Source organism: Podarcis gaigeae (genome assembly GCF_964106915.1).
Source record: "Podarcis gaigeae genome assembly, chromosome: 14".
NCBI lineage: Eukaryota > Metazoa > Chordata > Lepidosauria > Squamata > Lacertidae > Podarcis > Podarcis gaigeae.
The window spans coordinates 19,614,258-19,634,437 of NC_139690.1; the positions used below are offsets into that span (position 1 = coordinate 19,614,258).

At 44.4% G+C, this 20,180-nt stretch overlaps 1 protein-coding gene across 2 annotated transcripts in view; it reads left to right on the forward strand.

Annotated features, from left to right (window-relative positions):
- Positions 1 to 20,180, forward strand: part of NTRK3 (neurotrophic receptor tyrosine kinase 3) — a 414,011-nt gene that overhangs the window by 362,039 nt on the left and 31,792 nt on the right. The window contains exon 16 of one of the 2 annotated variants that reach the window (XM_083712569.1): positions 14,085 to 14,159. The exons of the other annotated variant lie outside the window; for it this stretch is intronic. Within the exon in view, the coding sequence (XP_083568695.1) occupies positions 14,085 to 14,159 (75 nt within the window). The remainder of the gene's footprint in view (positions 1 to 14,084; positions 14,160 to 20,180) is intronic. 2 annotated transcript variants of the gene reach the window in all.

Below are 20,180 nucleotides of genomic sequence, written 5' to 3' on the forward strand. Positions count from 1 at the left end.
CAGCAACATCTAGGAAATCTTTATCTAAGGAACCCACAGCAATGTACATAGAGTTCATAGAACCATAGAGTTGGAAAGAACTCCAGGGTCCCCATCTAGTCCACCCCCTGCAGTGTAAGAATCTCAGCTAAAACATCCATGACAGATGCCCATACAACCTCTGCTTAAAGTCCTTCAAGGAAGGAGAGTCCCCAAACCTCCTGAGGGAGACTGTTCCACTGTTGAACAGCTCTTCCTCTCAGAAAGTTTTTTTCTGATGTTTAGTCAGCATCTCCTTTCTTCTTGCCTTGTTTTAGCTAAGGGATTGCTGCTTAAGGTCATCCAAAGAGCAACATGGCTAAGTGAGACTCTGAACTTAGTTCTCTTTGGTCCCACTGCAGCACTTTATTACTACTACTACTACTATTATTATTATTATTATTATTATTATTACAAAAAGTAGCTTGCAAAAAAAAAAATAGTACATGCATTGAAACCAACATAAAACTAAAACAGAATAAATGCTAAAAATACATTCATATTGATAAGAAGGCAGGCCTAAAGCATCCCACCCACTGAAAGAAGCCACAGATCAAAGATCACAGATCAAAGGTTAAAGGACTGGCGGAAAGGAAATGGGAAAGAGAATGTTGCATGCTACCTTATCAGAACGGTGCAAGATTCCAGGGGTTCCAGGCGCTTACCCAGGGTTAGGTTTCATTGGAATGAGGGAACAGCAGAGACTGTGGTGTCTTAAAGGTATATGGTTTATTGATGATGATGATGATGAAGAAGAAGAAGATCATGAACATTATTATTATTATTATTATTATTATTATTAGATGATAATAATACCCCACCCATCTGACTAGGTTTCCCCAGCCACTCTGGATGGCTCCCAACAGAACATTAGTAATAATGTTGTGGATGGCTCCCAACAGAACATTAATAATAATAATAATAATAATAATAATAATAATAATAATAATAATAACAATAATAATAAAGCTATAAAATATGAAACATTAAAAACTTCCCTAAGCAGGGCTGCCTTCAGATGTCTTCTAAGAGTCAGATGGTTGTTTATTTCCTTGACATCTGATGGGAGGGCGTTCCACAGGGTGGGTGCCACTACCGAGAAGGCCCTCTGCCTGGTTCCCTGTAGCTTCACTTCTCGCACTGAGGGAACCGCCAGAAGGCCCTCGGAGCTGAATTATTGACACATATATGCAACCTGAGCCTACAATGGAGGGGCTCACAGTATTAACATGCCAAGAAGGTCTGGCTTCTCCCATGGCCACAGCCTTGGATCCCAGCAGAAAACAGGCATGGCTCTCTGTCTCAGCTGTCCAGCCTGCTTCCAGCTTCCAGCTGACACACACAGCTCTGGCTTTGTCATTCTAACTAGGAGAGAAACCATCCCATTTATCCTCTGGCACAGAAACACTTTCTTTGATACCCTAACAACCCTAACAACTTAGGGGGCCATTACCAAGAAATTTGTCTGGCTATTACAGCAATTGGATCATGGTTGAATTCAGGAATTAGAAGGGACTCAAGGACTCAGACATACAGCCTCCCCCTGCCAAAAAAACCAACAAAAACCCAGCCACCTCGCAACAATAGGTAATGAATGATAATGCCAGGTGTGCCTCCCTGGAGATAGCATTCCATAAGTGGGGAGCGACCTCTGAGAAGCCTTGTGTTATTGTTCTTCGCACCTCCCTCAGAGGGGGCACAGAAAGAAGGACCTCGGATTATTAACACATGGTCTCAGTGGGTTCATGTGGGGAGAGGCAGAAAGCCAGTGCAATCATTAGTGTAGCCACTATGTGACTCTAGCCACTAGGCAAGACTTCTCCAATTAGATACCCTCCAGATGTTTTGGACCGTAGCCCCAATCATCTCTGACCATTGGCCATGCTGGCTGGGACTGATGGGAGTCATAAACATTTGTAAGGCATGAGAACTGGGAAGGCTGCTCTCTATGATGCCATGCTGGTGTGAGAGTGTGCTTGATGAGCTTGACCTTTTCGCACACTTTTTGGCTGTGACCTTAGATCAGGCACACTCAGTTTGCAGCCCATGAAATCCAACCCACCAGCCATGTAGTGCAGATCATCAGTGCACTGATAAGCCTCTGCTTCCAGAGGACTGCATGGGGTTGTCATTCACATGGCTTGCTATAATGGCTGGATGGCCGTCTAAGGCTCAGGTCACAACTGATTCTATTTACTTATTTAAAATAAGCAAATGTTTCTTAATTTCCCTTTGATCAATATTTTCCCCAGGATCGTGTACTAAACTAATTCATAACAACACATCAATATGATTTAGAAACTCAAGAGAAAGATAGAACATAGCAAAATGCAAGAAAGGCAAAAGCAAATAAAAATATGAAAAACTAAAATGCAGAATAGAGCAAACTAAATCCCCCACAATCCAAAAAAAATAAAAATGCTAAAATGCCTGGGCAAATGGGAAGGTCATCACCGGGTGCCAAAAATGCTTGTAATGTTGGTATCAGACACACCTCCTTGGGGAGGGCATTCCATAATCATTGCAGAAAAGCTCCTTATCTAGGATTGAATTAAGCAACATACCCTTCGGTGATAAGCGGAAGGGTCTCTCCGCAATTGAGAATAACCTTTTAATGGATTCAGATTTGCGGTTCCCAGGGCAGGAACCCAAAGCAAACTTGAGTTCCAGGTGATTTCACTGAAATGTTCCTGTGAGCGTCCATGCTGAGTTTCCCCTGGAGAATGCAGCAATTTATCATTTTCTCGGGTATAGGCTGTGGAGAATTCCATCTGAAGGTTGACATTGACATGACAGGTCTAAAGCTCACTGCAGGCTGCCAAGTTAGTTAAAACCCACCAGACCTCTCTGCATGGCTCTGGCTAGGTATGTTTGTCGGTATGTATGTGCCTGTAATTGCACACATTTTGCATTTTTACTAAGCACAAGTGATGGGATGCATGAATACATTCTGGGCTCAGGCTTAACGCCTGGCTCTTTCCTTTCATTGCTTGGATGTTTGTGGTGTTGTTGTTATTTTTTAAAAAAAACATTTTAAAACAAAGGGAGAGAAGCACCATCTGGCTCTCGCCTAAGTGGGATGCAAAGCGCTTTGCAAAGGTGAACTGCTTAATTTCCTGCAACACGTCTGTGTACAACAAACAGACATTTATGTAACAAAAGCAGCAGCAACATCAGCCTTCTTCTCCCCATAAGTCTCTCTGTGTTCTGCCTGAAGACAGATGCATCCTTTTCCTATTCAGATCACCTTGGAATGAGTTCAGCTGTTTATCCAGCTTTGACAAGGCAAGAGGGTTTTGTTTTATGGTTTGGAAAATCATTTTTTAAAAAAAGAAACACACACACACACAGATTGGAGATAACATTTCGAGCAGTGGAAAACGTCAAAAGGAAACTATCATCCTGGCAACCGTCATATTTCAAAGTCACAGGCATGGGTGGATTGGATTCTTGATATGCCTTCCTTAGAGGCAGAGGTGCGTGAAACCAGCCCCTTTATTTCCATACAGATGTGCACCTTCTCTCCCTTTAGGAGAATGCATGTTTAAGACATTTATCTGCAAATACTGATATGCAGTTTTTGCAGTGCAGTTCTTAATCACTGTATTTCACTACAGGGTGCATTGCATTGCATTAAGTGAGCTTGATTGTCTATCTCCTTGCACATTCAGCTTGCACCTCCCACCCCACTATTGGCAATAACCTCCCGTATGCTCAGGATACTTATCTGCTATAGAGAATTTTCAGCTTTTGCCATCAGAAGCTAAAAAGCTCCGGAGTTTGTGGCATTCCTTAATGAGGGTTTTTCTTCCAAAACCATGAGATTGCTGCTAAATCCAAGGCAGCTGAAAACATCAGCCCCCAATCCAGATCCAGTTCACGGATGGCATTCTCCTCTTCATAAGAGCTGCCCTGGTAAATATCTCTGGGTGTATCTAGATTTGTTCCCTCTGCTGAAATGAATGGACATCTTGTGCACATATAAGAACATTTTTCATAAAGAGTATACAAAGATTATGCTGTTATTATTAAGAGCTAGCAAATAGGCAATGTCCCTATTTGCATCTGATGAATCTTGGAGGGACACAGGTGGCGCTGTGGGTTAAAGCCTCAGCGCCTAGGACTTGCCGATCGAAAGGTCGGCGGTTCAAATCCCTGCGGCGGGGTGCGCTCCCGCTGCTCGGTCCCAGCGCCTGCCAACCTAGCAGTTCGAAAGCACCTCCGGGTGCAAGTAGATAAATAGGGACCGCTTACCAGCGGGAAGGTAAACGGCGTTTCCGTGTGCGGCTCTGGCTCGCCAGAGCAGCGATGTCACGCTGGCCACGTGACCCGGAAGTGTCTCCGGACAGCGCTGGCCCCTGGCCTCTTGAGTGAGATGGGCGCACAACCCCAGAGTCTGTCAAGACTGGCCCGTACGGGCAGGGGTACCTTTACCTTTACCTTTTTAATCTTGGAGGCTATGGCCAACACCCTATAAGTTTAAGCAGTTCAGATGTGACCCTCACATGGAATGAGATGGAGTGACTCCCAAAGGCTGCAGATCTGGGGACATTTTAGTTTAGAGAACAGGCGAGTAAGCAGTGACATGAAAAGGGGACTGAACAAAATCATGGAGGAGAAGGCTGCCAATGGCTACCAGCCATGATGGCTATGTTCTACCACCACTTTTGAAGGCAGGAATGTTTCTGAATACCAGTTGCTGGAAGCCACATGGGAAGAGAGTGAGGGTGTCACATAGGCCACTGTGAAATGCTGGACTAGATGGGTCATTGGCCTGATCCAAGCTCTTCTTATGAGATACCAGCCCTCTTTCTTCTTGGGCTGTGACTCAGTCCACGAATGCAGGCATACCCTCTTCTTTTGGTATGTGAAAATTGCTGCTAGAAATTCCGCTGCAGTATATTTAGCACATGGTTACTAGGCCACTCTTGGAAATCTAGCTGCAGCGTAACTGGATAAATCGATTCCTCACCTGCCCTTCAGGAGTTCTATCATTCCCTCCTATTTGATTGATGCTAATTAAATGAGCTTCTGGCCCTTTTCCCCTTGATTAAAACTGAAGAAATAATGACCTGTGAAATGCCGGCCATTTCCAGTTAAATAGAGTTGGTGGAAGAGCTGCTTGTGATCCCAACCCTGTCATTAGGGCACCTGTCAGTAGCCTAGTAGGTGTTTGGGACGAGAGGGAGTGCAAATTAGATGCCTCAGTATCTAATAAGCCATTTATTACTTACCTCCCAGCAGAATCATTTTGTTCCTTCTTTCCCAAGTGATATGATGTTTAAGGCAGCTATTCGGCGTCAAACAATGCAAGCATCTCTGATGGAAGCTGGAAATTGCCTTATAATGAGATGGACTGTTGGTTCATCTAGCTCAGTATTGTCTACACTGACTGGCAGAAGTTCTCCAGGGTTTTAGGCAGGGAATGTTTCTCAGCCCTACATGGAAATGCTAGGGATTTAACCAAGGACCTTCTGCCTGGAAACCAGGTTTTCCACCATTGAGCTATGGACCTTTCTATACCAGTTAAGAGAGGGGACTTCCAAAAGTAACACTAGGATGATTCTTTTGGAGCATTTCGCACAACTTGAGAAGCAGTGGTGGCCACTCTGAAAATCCCAATGCAGATCTCTCCAACATGGGATGGGAGGAGAAAAATTCAGTTCAGTTCAGTTCACATTCAAAGGAAAACCTACCCAATCTGCACTTGCTGAAGTGTGCACTTACTTGCAGTTCTCCAGCCAAGCGTTATATATAAAAGTGCCTGCGCTGGAGTAAAATGTACATAAAGATGCATATATATGTGGAAATAGCGTATAAAACTGCATTGTGTTAGGGGAAATTGCATAGAAATTTTGCATGGAAATTTTGCATGGAAAAATGTGTATACTAAGAGAAATTCTTCACACAGTGCATAGTGAAACCATGAAACTTGCTTGCGCAGGAGTCAAGTGATGACCCCAAACTTAGATGGCTTTGAAAGCGGATTGGATAAATTGATGAATGATACCACTGCCTGTGGCTACTAGCCCTAGTGGCTATGCTCTGCCTACATGGTTAGAGGCAGAAATGCTTCTCAATATGAGTTGATGGAAACCCCCAGAAGAGTGCTCTTGTGCTCAAGTCCTGCTCATGATGTTGCCCTGGGCATCTGGGAGGCCACTCTGAGAATAGGATGCTTGACAAAAGGAGTCATTGGCCTAACCCAGGAGGGCTCTTACTATGTTTTGACTAAAATGCTGGCGAGGACACTTTTTTAAAAAAAAAAAGTTAACTGATGTGGAAATGTGGAGACCTGAACTGGAGATATGAGAAACAAAGTGAAATTGACTGATGCCACCATCCCTGCTCCCAATAGAAGGCCTTGCATGGCGAGGCTCCGGGCCCTGCAGTTCCCTCAGAAGTAAACACACACATGAATATGTTGGGTTAATGGGATAAATTAGGCCACAACTTTATTGGTTATAGATGTGAGCGGTTTGGCTTAGGCAGTTGGGTGAAGCAAGACTATCCTGACTCCTACCTGTCTGCAGGAGTCCCGTAAGGGTCAACCACCAATAGGGGGAGCCCTATGATGTACATCAATTGAGCACCCCCAGGGTCACTGGTGGGTTGTGGCATGGCCCTAGCCCACGCCCAGGCTTTGGACAGGAACTACACCCCTGGATCTCTTTAACAGGATACCCTTAACGTGGAGGGGCAGGCCAGAGGCAACAACCGCCCCTCACATGACAAGGCTTACCCAATGCCTAACCTTACAAAGTTGTGACGATTGCTACTAGGTAGGCAAAAACCAAATGGCTGGTGCCAATTTGTCAAGTGGAAAAAATCCTACCTGGCCCCGACAACCAGGTGACTGACATTAGTCATAGTAAGGCCATAGTCAAGCAACTCAAGAAAAGAGAGGGGGCTGGGAGATCCGACGGAGGAGACGAATGGAGGCTGCGCTCCCCAGCCGCGCCATGGTCTAAACACCACATGGCCACACTCCTGGCTAACCCGATTGGTCAGCCGGGGGGGCGTGATACGGTGGCTGGGAGTTCTAATGATGTAGGCAGCACTCCTCCACCCACAGCTGGGTCACTGGGAGGTTCCTGGTCGCCGCCCGCAGCACGGCCCCCCCCCCTCTGAAAAGGGGAGCTGTTCTGTAGTAGCTTTCGTAAGTTTCTAGTGAGTTTTTCTTTCTCTGTCTGGCTGTTCTCTCTTCTTCCTCATTTACACCTAACAGAAAAAAGCCCCACAGTTAATGACTCCCACCCTCCCTTCCTTTTTGAAACTTGAAGAGCCCTTCATAGCAAAGCATTGTGAGTGCAGAGGAATTAATGGGAGAATTAGGCTGTGTTACATTGCATGGCATTATCTCAGAATGGTAATTATCCTAATTTCTCTGTCCCCCCCCCTTCCCTGCAGCATCTGATCCTCAGACTCCCTTTCCCCACTTCATTCTCTCCCCTTCAGCTCTCCACCTGTGTGGTTGATACTTTCGGATGTGCTTGCTGTTCATTTTATTATCGGTAATGAGAGTAACGCTGACAAAGGAACTCCTGTCAGGTCGATGGGAAGCTCTTGGTTGGGAGTGCCAATGAATTGGAGCTTGCGGGTGGCGGGGACTAAGCATGGCTCACAGAAGCAAAAGTTGTGATGCCGAGAGCTGCTTAGGCCAAGCATGGCCTCGTGGGAGCCTTGTATGGCCACATTATTTAGTTATGCTTTCAATTTGTGTTTTCATCCTCTCTTTTTTATAACACTTATCCAGCAACAAGGACAGGGGGCTCTGGGGGAAAATAGGTGATAGGGGCTAAAGAAGTAGTGGTTTGAAAGGAAAGCTAATATAATCATATTGTCTAATAATAATAATAATAATAATAATAATAATAATAATAATAATAATAATACATTATTTGTACCCTGCCTATCTGACTGGGTTGCCCCAGCCACTTTGGGTGGCTTCCAACATTTATAAAAATATAATAAAACATTAAACTTTAAAAAGCAGCCCTAAACAAAGTTGCCTTCAGATGTCTTCTAAAGGTTGTATAGTTACTCTTCTCCTGTTGGGAGGGTGTTCCACAGGGGGACCACTACTGAGAAGGCCCTCTGCCCCAGCCACCCTGGGCAGCTTCCAATGGATAATAAAACATCAAACATCAAAAACTTCCTTCTACAGGGCTGCCTTCAGATGTTTTCTAAAATTGTATCATTCTTTATCACCTTGACATCTGGTGGGAGGGTGTTCCACAGGGTGGGCACCACCACCAAGAAGGCCCTCTGCCTGGTTCCCTGTAACTTCAGTTTTTGCAGTGAGGGAACCACCAGAAGGCCCTCAGAGCTGGACCTCAGAGCTGGGTGATGGTGGTGGAGATGCTTCTTCATAAGACTTTGTAGACCACTGGTTTTCAAATGGTGGGTTGGATCTTACTGCCAGGTCCATGATCTGATCAAAAATGGTTCACAATAGCACCACCACCACCATCATACTATATTGGGGGGGGGGGGTATAGATTTGTATAATGACATTATGAAAACTGTTGAGACAGGCAGGGAGTCAGGTGGGGAACGGGGTGGAGAGAGAGAATATAGGGTCACTCACATTCATGTATCATTGCAAAGGTGGATCAAACCTAGCCAAGCATCTTGTTGATCAGAGAGAAACACCAAAAGCATTTTAAAAGTATGGATTTGTGGTGCATTTTGGGATAAGTGGGGGCAAACATACACATCTTAGCTTGTTGAGTGTGCTGGGAACTCTTTAATTGTGACAAACTTGAAGGCTTTTCTTCATATGAAGGGGCATTCTGCAAGACATAGAGAAGAAGAGCGGCACAAATTTACATATAAATATCCTCCTTAACTTTTGTAATTACGATATTTGCATGGAAAGAGTTTCTTTTTGGAGGGGTGTGGGAATTCACCTGGCTAGTATGTGGTCAGAATATTTGCTCTTGGAATTTTCATTTCAAAGAGGGGGAAAGAACATAAAATAAAATATGCTATGAATTGAAAACTGCACGATCCTATGCACATCTGCACAGAAGTCATATTGAAGCCAGTGGGACTGACTTCCAGATAAGTGTGCAAAAGACTGTAGCTGTTGTTACTTTCTCTGTCTTAATTGCTAAGATCAAGATCAGAGGATTAAACCAGAGGATGTTCAGTAAAGCCCAAGACATTTTGGCACCTGAGGCAGCCCCCTGCCAGGGAAGAAGGGGTGAGTGAAGATCTGCACCAAGAACAAGGGGATGATAAAGACCTACACCAGGAACAAGGGTGGGAGGAGACCAGTAGTGCCTCCTATTCACTAAGATGCTGCTGTATTGGGAGTGGGAGGACTGCTGAGGCACCAGCAGATCCAGCCTCCAAGGAGTGCACCACAGCTGTGGATGATGCATTTCTTGGAGGCTGGATCTGCTGCCTTTGTGGTTCCTGCCACCTGAGGCAGTCTCTTCACCTTGCTTCATAGGTGGGCCAACCTTGGTTCAGAGGAAGACCCAGGAGGCAGGACTGAGGAATATTCAGGATCAGCCAATAAGACAATAATTCAGGCTAGATACACATCCAAACTTGGGTAGACCTTGTTACTTGAGGAAAGTGCCACTAAGACAGAAGGTTCTCTTCCCTATCCAGGAGGAGCCAATGGCCACCCTGGATGGAGTTGGTCTCAAGGTTCTTTGGTGAGAAACTGCGGTGACAGGGCTTGCCACATGGGATAGTGGTCAGCAGTTCCTGACAAAAGCCATGGAGAAGTTTCTGCATTGCTTTGCTTTGGATACCGAGTGAAGGGGCCAAGAATCCCATCATTCACAGATGACATTTGGAGAGACATGAGCATTTCTCCCTCGCACCCACCAGTTTTCATGCAGTCATTGCTAAAATAAAAAAGCTTTTTAGAGTTTTGGATTGGCTTGCAAAATGAAGCTCGTTATTTCTGTTTCACAGAGGGAGGGGAAAAGTCAGTTCAACGGTCCCATCGGCCACACACTCTTTCAGGATACTGATTCAACTCCCTCCCCAACTTTCTCATTTTCTCCTGTTCTATCACACAACGCTCCAGGGCTACAGTCCATGCTCAGGGCCATAACTCATTGGCAGAGCATCTGTCTTGCATTCAGAAGTCACAAGTTCAATCCCCAGCATCTCCAGGTAAGACTGGGATAGAGCCCTTGGTCTGAAACCCTGGAGAGCAACTGCCAGCCAGTGTAAGCAACACTGAGCTACATGGACCAAAGATCTGATTCAGTATAAGGCAGCTCCCAATGTTCCTATGCTCAGTCTATAGCTGATTCCTTGGTTGGGAGGTTTGCCCCTTTAGGGTCATTAAAAAAATAAATAAATACTGCCAACCTTGGATTTGCTAATATCTCCTTCTTGTTTCTCTGAGACTCCAATAGTTTGGGCTGTGTTCACTATTAGAGGGAGTAATGGTGACTAGAGAGTATATCCCTGGTTCCTTTCATGTGCATCATCTAAAGCTCAAAGACCAGTCCTTTATGTGCCCACACCCCATATTGTGCTGATAAGTGGCAATGGATATGCTGGTATAATGATTACCTTGTTCCTTCTTAAACTCCCATTCATTTCCGTGAGTCTTGCATGGTGGATGTCTGGCAGTAGCCTTTAATCAAATAATTGTTGTGATTAGGCTCTCACACAGAGAATGTTAAGATTGGTGGGCAATGGTGCACAAAATTGCATATGCATTGGAACAGGAGTTTTTGGAAGGGCAGCTCCTTGGATGTCTAAGGGAACAACAACAACAAAAGAGTTTTCCTTCCTAATTCAAGAACATGAAAAGCAGCCCCTTTGAATGCACAACATCTAGATGTGAGTAGTTTGCAATGAGCTGGGCAAACAAATTCACCATGAGACCTCTGGGATGTCCTAATGAGGCCCATTTGTGCATGTTTCTCCACCATTGTACCATCGTCTGTGTCTGTCAGCAGTTTGGACTTTAGCAGAAGCCTAGATTAGTAAACTAAATTGGAATGCTATTACATTAAGGTCCAGCTTGCAGACTTCCTATTGGCATCCAATTGGCCAGTGTGAGAACAGGATGCTGGCCTTGAAGGGCCATAGATGCAATCCAGCAGGCTCTTCTTATGTTCTTATATGGAGGGTGTGTGCCCAGGCCTCTGAGGACATTCCAGGGACAGAGGTCAACAGGGTTGATTTGGCCCCTGCGGTTGAAAAGTGCCATGAAGTCTCTGGATTGGCCAGGCCTGGTATAAATATTTCTTGGTCAATACTAGATATTTTCAGCCACTGGCCTGAGGCACCCTGAGCTGAAGACCCTCCAGGTTTAGATTCAGATATGGCAGTCTCCTTATGTGGATAGTGTCATTATCCCTAGTTCCTAGGGGGCGCTGGACTTTAGTTGTATCTAGATGGAGTTAGAAATGTGCTGTTGCTGCTCTGATCTTGATCAAAAGATAGAATAACATTCTTGTTCAGCCTCCTGAGATGGGCCACAGGAGTTTGCCAGTCCTTTGCCAGCACCTTTAGGGATTTAGGGCTTTGCAAGCAGTGCACTCACACTGGGTGCTGACCTAAGGGGGTGCCATCTCAAAGCCCAGTAAGCGAGGTGCTCAGCTTTGGGAAGGAAGCGTGAGGCTCTGACGGGGTCCCAGAGTCTTCCCTTCTCCTTCCCAAAGCCTAATTAGCACTTACCCAGCTTTGGGGAGGATATGGGCGGAGTATAGGACACTGCCAGAGCCTCATGCCTCTTTCCCAAAGCCAAGTGCCTCCTTGCTCACAAATTTGGGGGCAAATATTGGCCTCACACAAGATGCAATAGAATCCTAAGAGTTGGAATGTCATCTAGTCCAAACCCCTGCAATGCAGGAATCTCAACTAAAGCATCCATGACAGATAGCCGTCCAATCTCTACTTAAAAACCTCCAGTGAAGGAGAGATTGCAACCTCTCAAGGGAGTCCTGTTCCACTGTCAAAACAGCTCTTACTGTCAGAAAGTTCTTCCTGATGTTTAGTCGGAATCGCCTTTCTGGCATGTTGAAGCCTTTGATTCAAGTCCAATCCTGAGAGGAGGCCTACAAAGGGTCTACTTGTTGCTGGGAGCAACGTGAGACATGGTGGAAGGTGGCCTGTGAAGCAACAGAGCTGAACTAAAGCCATCCTTGCAGTGGACCAGATCCAATAAGTAGCTTAGGTCCTAACGGAATTATTCCATCAAAAACAGGTTGCTCCAAATCCCTTCTAATTCTTCCCAGCAATAACGTAAGCTTTGCAACGTTTTGCTAGAATCTCACAGCAGCCAGGAAAAGAAATGTTTCTCCTCTTCCTCTTCCCCTGACCATACAAGGGAAATGGATGAGATCATTGGGTTTTGTATAGTCTGAAGCAATGGCAGTTTCTTCATATTTACTCAAAGAGGGTTGTAAATCAACAATGGAGTGCCGTCTCTCTAAGTTATTTGCGGAGGGACGGGGGAGAGAGACATCAGTCTTTCATCCCAGCACGTTAGATGAGATTAGCACTGTTCTTTATTATATTTGTGTCCCCCCCCCCCTTCTGAATCTTGATTGCTTTTTTTGCTTAGAGTTTGTTTGTGCATAATGCCCCATTGTTGGCTGTGGGATTCTCATATCAGACAAACTGTAACTTCTGAATCCAGGGGAGTTTTTAAAAAATACAGCAATAATATTATTTCCCTCCCTCTCAACTAGAGCCTCCAACCATCACTGATCTCTACATATAAGCCTTGCCCACTTGGTGCCCTCCAGATGCTTTGGGCGACAATTCCCATCATCCCCAGCCAGGATGCTATGCTTGCTGTGAATGATGGGAATTGTAGTCCAAAACTTATGGAAGACTCCAGGTTGGTGAATACTGCATTGTATTGATATACGGATGCAGCTGCCGCTATTCCCTGCTTGTGAGCATCCCCTAGCACCAGTGCTTGGCATCCTTGGGCAGCTGCTTGGGGACCCACAACTAGGGCTGGGCAGTATCTGGGTTTCAACATTGTGATGGAGCTATTGGCTAGCTTCATGGTTTTTCCTGCATCCTGATTTTTTTCTGGCCCCTGCAGAGTTAACAGGGGCTGAAGGAATTGAGAGAGGCATTGGGTAGTGTTATAAGAATTTAATGTCTCAAATATATAAATTAAATGTACAAGGCAAACACGTGCATAAATACGTCCCTGAAACAGTATAGGAAAACAGTCCAAACTGACCAAATGTTTCTTTCTCTGCAAGGAGAGAGGAAATGAAAAAAAAAACCTCCCCATTCTCTCTGTGCTCACAAATCCTGCCTTAAGGGCACATTTAAGGTGTGATTAGGGTGAGCCTGTGACCTGTGACCTGGATTCAGGAAGTTATTATAACGAAAGAGTGGCCAAAACCCACATAATGCAATCAGGTAACTTTCCAGACAGGAGATAAACAACACACTCAGTATTCTGTTTTGGACAGTTCCCTGTGATGTATGTATGTATGTATGATGTATTGGCGTGGTCTAGAGTTTGAGGGCGGGTAATTTAAAAAGTCTATATAAGGGCGGGCACACCTTTGTTCTGGGTCCTCCTCCTTTCTCCTGCGTGTGGGGTGAGCACCCTGTTGCAACAGCTTTAATAAAGATCAGGCTTACTAGCTGCTTTGCTTCTCAATATTCTCTGGTTGGCTCTGTTATTTTCTCCGACAGATGGAGAACCTACAAAGGACTCTATAAGGGCTCTTGTGTACCCTATAAGGGGAAAAGGGCAGATTTTGTTTCCAACAGTAGCTTCATGGCTTTCCCCATATTGTGATTTTTGCATAGCACATACACATACACACACACCATGATTCGCAATATATTGCCAGGTCAAAATTTATTAAACCGATACCACCATAGGCAACAACCTATCGAAAAGCCTGAAATATGCATTAAGCTGTTGGAATGTTGCAGCCAGTGAAAAGACGTATGATGCAGTTAAAGACACACCCTTTCCCTTCTTGTCCCCTACTTCATTCCTTCACATATCCCCCACCCCCACTGTCCTCCCTCCCTGCTTTCCTTCTCTGTTTTCCCCCAACCCTTCTTTTCCCTTTTCTCCAACCATTCACTGTCAGGAAGTGCCGCATCCGAAGGGCTATTTCAGGACAACGTGGCAGGAGCAGAGACTAGCAGCAATGGCAGCTACAACAGTGAGTGGATCTTGACTCCAGTGGGGGGGGGCAGTTGCTTGACTGAGAACCTGGTCACTGGGGCGGGGCAGGATAACCATGCTATAGATCACCCATGGTTTAGATTAGGTGCTTGGGCAGACTGCAAACTCTTGTCTAGAGGTCCCTCTGCAATCTGCTAATTTGCTCCTATTAAAAAAGAAATGCCGGTATATGTCAGCAACATTCACAATATACATTTAAAGCACTGTGATGCCACGTTAAGCAGTCATGGCTTCCCCCAAAGAATTCTGGGAGCTGTAGTTTGTTAAGAGTGCTGAGAGTTGATAGGAGAGCCCCTATTCCCCTCCTACAGCTACAGTTCTCAGAGTGATCCAACAATCAATCCCTCTTTTCACAGAAAGCTGGGGATCATAGTGTGTTAAATCTAGGTGCTTTAAATGTATGGTGTGAATGAATATGGCCTCCATCTCCTCTCCTATGTCTCGTTACTCAAACTAAAGGGCTCCAGCCAGTGATCTAGATGCTGATATTTCGAAGCTATTCCTCATCTTGGTGGCTCCCCTCCACAGGAGCTGACTCCTAGGGGTCTAGGGGGCTTTGCCCCCCATAAAATATTTGAGGGGGGCAGGCCTCCTCCTCCTTGATGAGCATTGCCATTCAAATGGTGTGTCATGTGATCAATTATGCAGTGCAGGGCTTACCTTCCCCCCAATATTTTATTCAATTTTCCCCCACTCCCCTCTGTGCCCCTTTGCCGCCACCTTCCTAATTCCTTGGAACCCCATCCTTTTACAATGCTCCCTTCTTTGTGCTGGGCTGCTGCCTTCTCGAGACTCCCAGCTCCTGGTTATCCAGCTCCCCCAACCCCCAACCCCGCTGCTTCTGCTCCTTCCTCCCTCTGTGCATCAACCTGACCTGCCTTTTCTCTGAGATGAGAGCCGCTCAATCGTTCTGTGCCTTGGGGTAGGGAATTATCCCCCCTCCCAAAAGAGGACAAAAGATCTGCATAAAATTTGCATGTTCCGATTCCTATGTATAGATGCAAATTTAGAAGCTATTACTATAATTTAAATAGAAGTGCCATAGATATCAGCATAATGAGAAGAGTGTCATCAGGGGACCTGTTGCATCCGCTGTCTCACTGTTGACAGGCATCTTCAAGATCTCCTCTGCTCTCCTTTCTTAAGATGCTTTAGCTTTAAGCCAGGCTTTGGACTGAGCAACCCTTCACCCAGAGGACTGTTTCAAGCAGAGGAGTGTTCTCTCTGTAACGTAGCACACCTGGTCACCCTATTATATGGCCCACCTTTCTCTCACATTGACTCAGCTCCACTAATTGCTGCTGGGAGTTTCATCTCTTGGATGAAGGACCACATAGCTCAGTGGCTGATCACATGCTTAGCATGCAGTAAGCCCCAGCTCCAGTCCTCAACATCTCCTATTGCCGATATTATTATTGCGCAGTTTGAAGCAACTGGATGAATGAGAACTGACTTTTGGGATGAATCTTTGCTCACACCCATGAAAATGTTCCCTTTTTACCAAGCCTTTGGTTGATTTGATTGACATCCTATGTTCTTTTTTAAAATGTGGTGGGGTTTTTTGGGGGGGGGAGTTATTGGGTTGTTGTTTTTATTTTTGATCTTGTATTTTGTGGTTTTATATTTTGATTTTATTCTGTGAAACTCCCTGAGACTTCTTCTGGGTATAGGGTGGTATCATCATCATCATCAAACTTTTACTTGTAGAACTCTTCAAAACAAAACATAAACATAAAACTATACATCCAAAAATATCCATACAATATATTGTGTTGTCTAAAAAGCCAGAGTTCCATATCACAACAGCTACTGCAGTATGAAAGGAGCATTAGAAGATGAGACAGAAATACTAGCATTATAATCAGGAAAACTAATGCAATACTCCTCACATGTGAATCTGCCTAGCTCAGTTGGTTAGTTAGAGCATGGTGCTGATAACACCAGGGTTGCAGGTTCAATTCCCATATGGAACAGCTACATATTCCTGCACTGCAGGGAGTTGGACTAGATCAGGGGTAGGCAACCTAAGGTCCGGGGGCTGCATGCAGCCCAATTGCCTTCCCAATCCGGCCCGTGGACGGTCCAGGAATCAATGTGTTTTTAGATGAGTAGAATGTGTCCTTTTATTTAAAATGCATTTCTGGGATATTTGTGGTGCATAGGAATTTGTCCACCCCCCCCCCCATATAGTCTGGCCCACCACATGGTCTGAGGGATGATGTACTGGCCCATGGCTGAAAAACGTTGCTGACCCCTGGACTAGATGATCCTTAGGGTCCCTTCCAACTCTATAATTATATGATATATGAATGCATCTTCAGTGTTGCCCTTTCAGAATTCAACAGGGAGGAGGATGGGGACAAAACTACAGCTGATTGGCTCTGGCTGCCATTGGCTCTGGCTCCACCTATCGTTAGTCTCCCTACCAATCCTGAAGGGCACCAGCCACTGCTGTTCCTACCCAAATCAGTCATGATCCTGCAATTCAATTCAATTGTCTTTTCCAACCCAGCAAATGTACCACCTCCTGTTGCAAAAACACAGTGAACTTTCTCCTGGTATAAGGTCTGCTCATTTATTAATGCTCCATGCTTTATATATATATATAAAAAGGCTGATCTCCCCGCTCTCTCTTACATTGTAATGTCATTCTAGTAGCTGTCCTTTTTCACCAAACAGCCACCTCCTAGCTGTTAACCTTCTTCTCTTTCTTCACTTGCTTTCGTCTTTTTTTTTTTAAAAAAAACCTGATTTCCCACCCCCAGTCTATAAAATATGCTGATTAAAAAATTCCCTTAGTACATCTTGTATCATTTAATAATATAGCAATTAAATAATGTTAACACACTGGGATGATAGCAATTAAAGGAGTGAAGCTGCTACGGGGGAGGATGAGAAAGAATTCTCCATGCTGCTTTATCTAGAGGGTGAATCACGGAAACCACGCAGTCATGATCTCAAAAGCAGACATCCCAAGCTTTCGAAAGCCCATCCTTACTTGGAAGTAAATGCCACTTCACATATGAGTAAGACACACAGTGTACATAAGAATCATCAACTGGGGCACCCTACAGGGTGGTCCTAATGCAGCTTCCAAGCTCTTCTTATCTACCCCCAGCTTAGACACCCATTCCAGGGACAATCCTCCTTCCGTTCAGAAGCGGTCTCCCCCTGAGTCAGACCACTGGTCCACTGGCTCAGTATTATCTAAATTGACTGACAGCAGCTTTCCATTGACTCAGGCAGAGGGCACTCCCAGAGTCCTGACCCTACCAGGAGATACTGGGGTTCTAAACTTAAGACTTCCTACATCCAAAGCAGATGTACTACCTATGGCCCCTGCATAACTCTTTAAAGGTCAAGATCTCTGGCTTTCCTAGTTGCCACATGTCTCTTAAATATATATATATGCATTGCACTAGATGCATTGCACACCTAACATACGAACCTAGAAAGCTGCCTTCTTCTATCAAGCCATTGGCACATTTAGTCCAGTGTGATAGTCGCCAGCTAGCTAGGGCTGTTTCCTAGTCCAGCTATCTAAAATCTCTTTCCTCCCCTTGCAACCAGAGATTGAATATGAGGCCTTTTGCTTACAAATCATGTACTCAGTTGGATTTCCCTAGCATCATCTTTCTCTCATATGAGGTAAGGTGCAAGCAATGGATCATAATCAGAGATGGGTGAATATATCAATTTCAGTTTTTCTCTGTTTCTCGTTTTTCCAGCCTTCAGTTTTCTACATTTCCATACCAGTTTGCATTAAAAAAGAGAGAATAGACCAATGAAAATTAATCCACCTTCTTGTGCAAATTTATCCTCATGTACACATTTTTGCAATGCAATTTTCTATGATAGAATGCATTTTTTTTGTTTTATTTTCACTAATGTATGCCTTTAGTTATATGTATTTTTGTATACCTCACGTGGATGGAAAACCGCAGTGCAATGTTCAGAGAGGTGAAAATTTCAAAGGATGGCTGAGCTTCAGTTTCCATATTGTTTTGAAAAGTGCAAGTGCGGCAAACTTGCCTTTAAAGGTGAACTGAATTGAATTTCTCCTTCATCCCTGATGAGAGACCACTCCTTCCCAGAACACAACAGAGGCTTTGATAGAGTCCTTTGCTTAACGTACATCTCAGTTGCTCCCACATATGCAAAGAGTTGTTTTTTAAAAAATAAAAGCGCAGAACACAAAACGAGCCTGCTGCATTGTAAAAAGAGCCTGGATCAGGCCAATGGCCCATGTAAACCAACTTCCTGCTCTCACAGTAGCCAACCAGAGGTCTGTGGGAAACCCACAAGTAGGACCCAAGCACAAGAGCACTTTGCCTACATTCAAATTCTCAGCAATTGGCGTTCAGAAGCATAATGTTTCTGACAGTGGATATACGTGGTACATAGCTATTGTGACTCTGCTCTCCACTGTTTTTCAAAGCTCTGTTGGAATTTCCTCCTTATGTGTACTTGGGGCGGACACTTTTGTTTTTCTTAATTTTCAGTTTTTGTCAATTTATTTTTTTGTTCCAAATCTAAATTCAATTCAACCCCACAATCCTAAATTCAGCTTAGTTCCACATCAGGTATGCAACTGCAGGCTTCTTTAAGAAGTCTGCATGAAAATTTGCCCACATTTTTGTGCACATACCTCTTCATATCCAATTTTTGCAAGTGCTTTTATATGTTACGTTCTCTATTCTCTATTGCAGACATTTTCTGTGGACACTTTTCAATAATGTAGGAGGATACACATTTGTTGTTGTTGTTACAGAAATGCTTCACAAAATGGGTGTATCTTAGGTGGCGCTATGGTCTAAACCAGGCATCCTCAAACTCAGCCCTCCAGATGTTTTTAAGACTACAACTCCCATCATCCCTGACCACTGGTCTTGCTAGCTAGGGATCATGGGAGTTGTAGGCCAAAAACATCTGGAGGGCCAAGTTTGGCCACCATTGCTCTTGGGCTTGCCAATTGGAAGGTCAGCAGTTTGATGAGGTGAGCTCCCATTGCTCTGTCCCAGCTCCTGCCAACCTAGCAGTTCAAAAGCATACCAGCATGATCAGATAAATAGGTACCACTGTGGCAGGGAGGTAAACAGTGTTTCCGTGTGCTCTGGCACTCATCACACTGTACCATGCTGCCTGCTTGTCTGTGGACTGTGCCTGAAAAGCAGGAAGAGTGCCAAACCCCATATTTGCCTTTGACTGGACTTAACCATCCAGGGGTCATTTATTTTTTAGCTTTTTACATGTAAAGTCCCTTTAAAACACATGACTTTTTCCCAAGAATGCTGGGAACTGTAGTTTTTTTTAGGGGTGCTATGAACTGTAGTTCTGTGAAGGGTAAGTGACAGTTCCCAATGTTCTCTGGGCTACATGATGTGCTTTAAATATGCATTAAATATGTTGTATGTACACAGCCTTATCAGTATGCCTGTTATCATGTTAGGGTTGACTGAACCGCTAATCAATGGCAATTCTTCTCATTACCTGATTGCTCAGCATTTGCTTTCATGGTGTGGGTAACTGGGATGCTGTATCATTCAGTCATTAAATAATCATATCCACTTTTTTATTCTTCTTTTTAAGATGAGTTGTAAAATTATGCTTTATCAAACATCCATTACTTAGCTGTCCTGTAAATCGCTACCATCAACAAGACAGTAATTTTAAAGTCGGGAGAGCATCTTGACAGTTCTATTAGTGGATATTGACAATTCCACACACATATGCCCCATGAAAAACTCAGGTATCCTACGTTTGTATCAATACCAGATAAAGGCATCAGCGGCTCTCAAGCCATTCTCCAAATACCTTCCCCCGTCAATTCCCAAAGGAACACATGAAATAACACAGCACAAAATAAGTCTTCTGGTATCTTAAAGACTAACAAATTTATTATGGCATAGGGTTTCGTAGACTCCAAATCATACACAGACAAAAAGCATTACGCCTTCCTTGATAAACAGTAATAAATTACCTCTGAGAATGTGCGTGT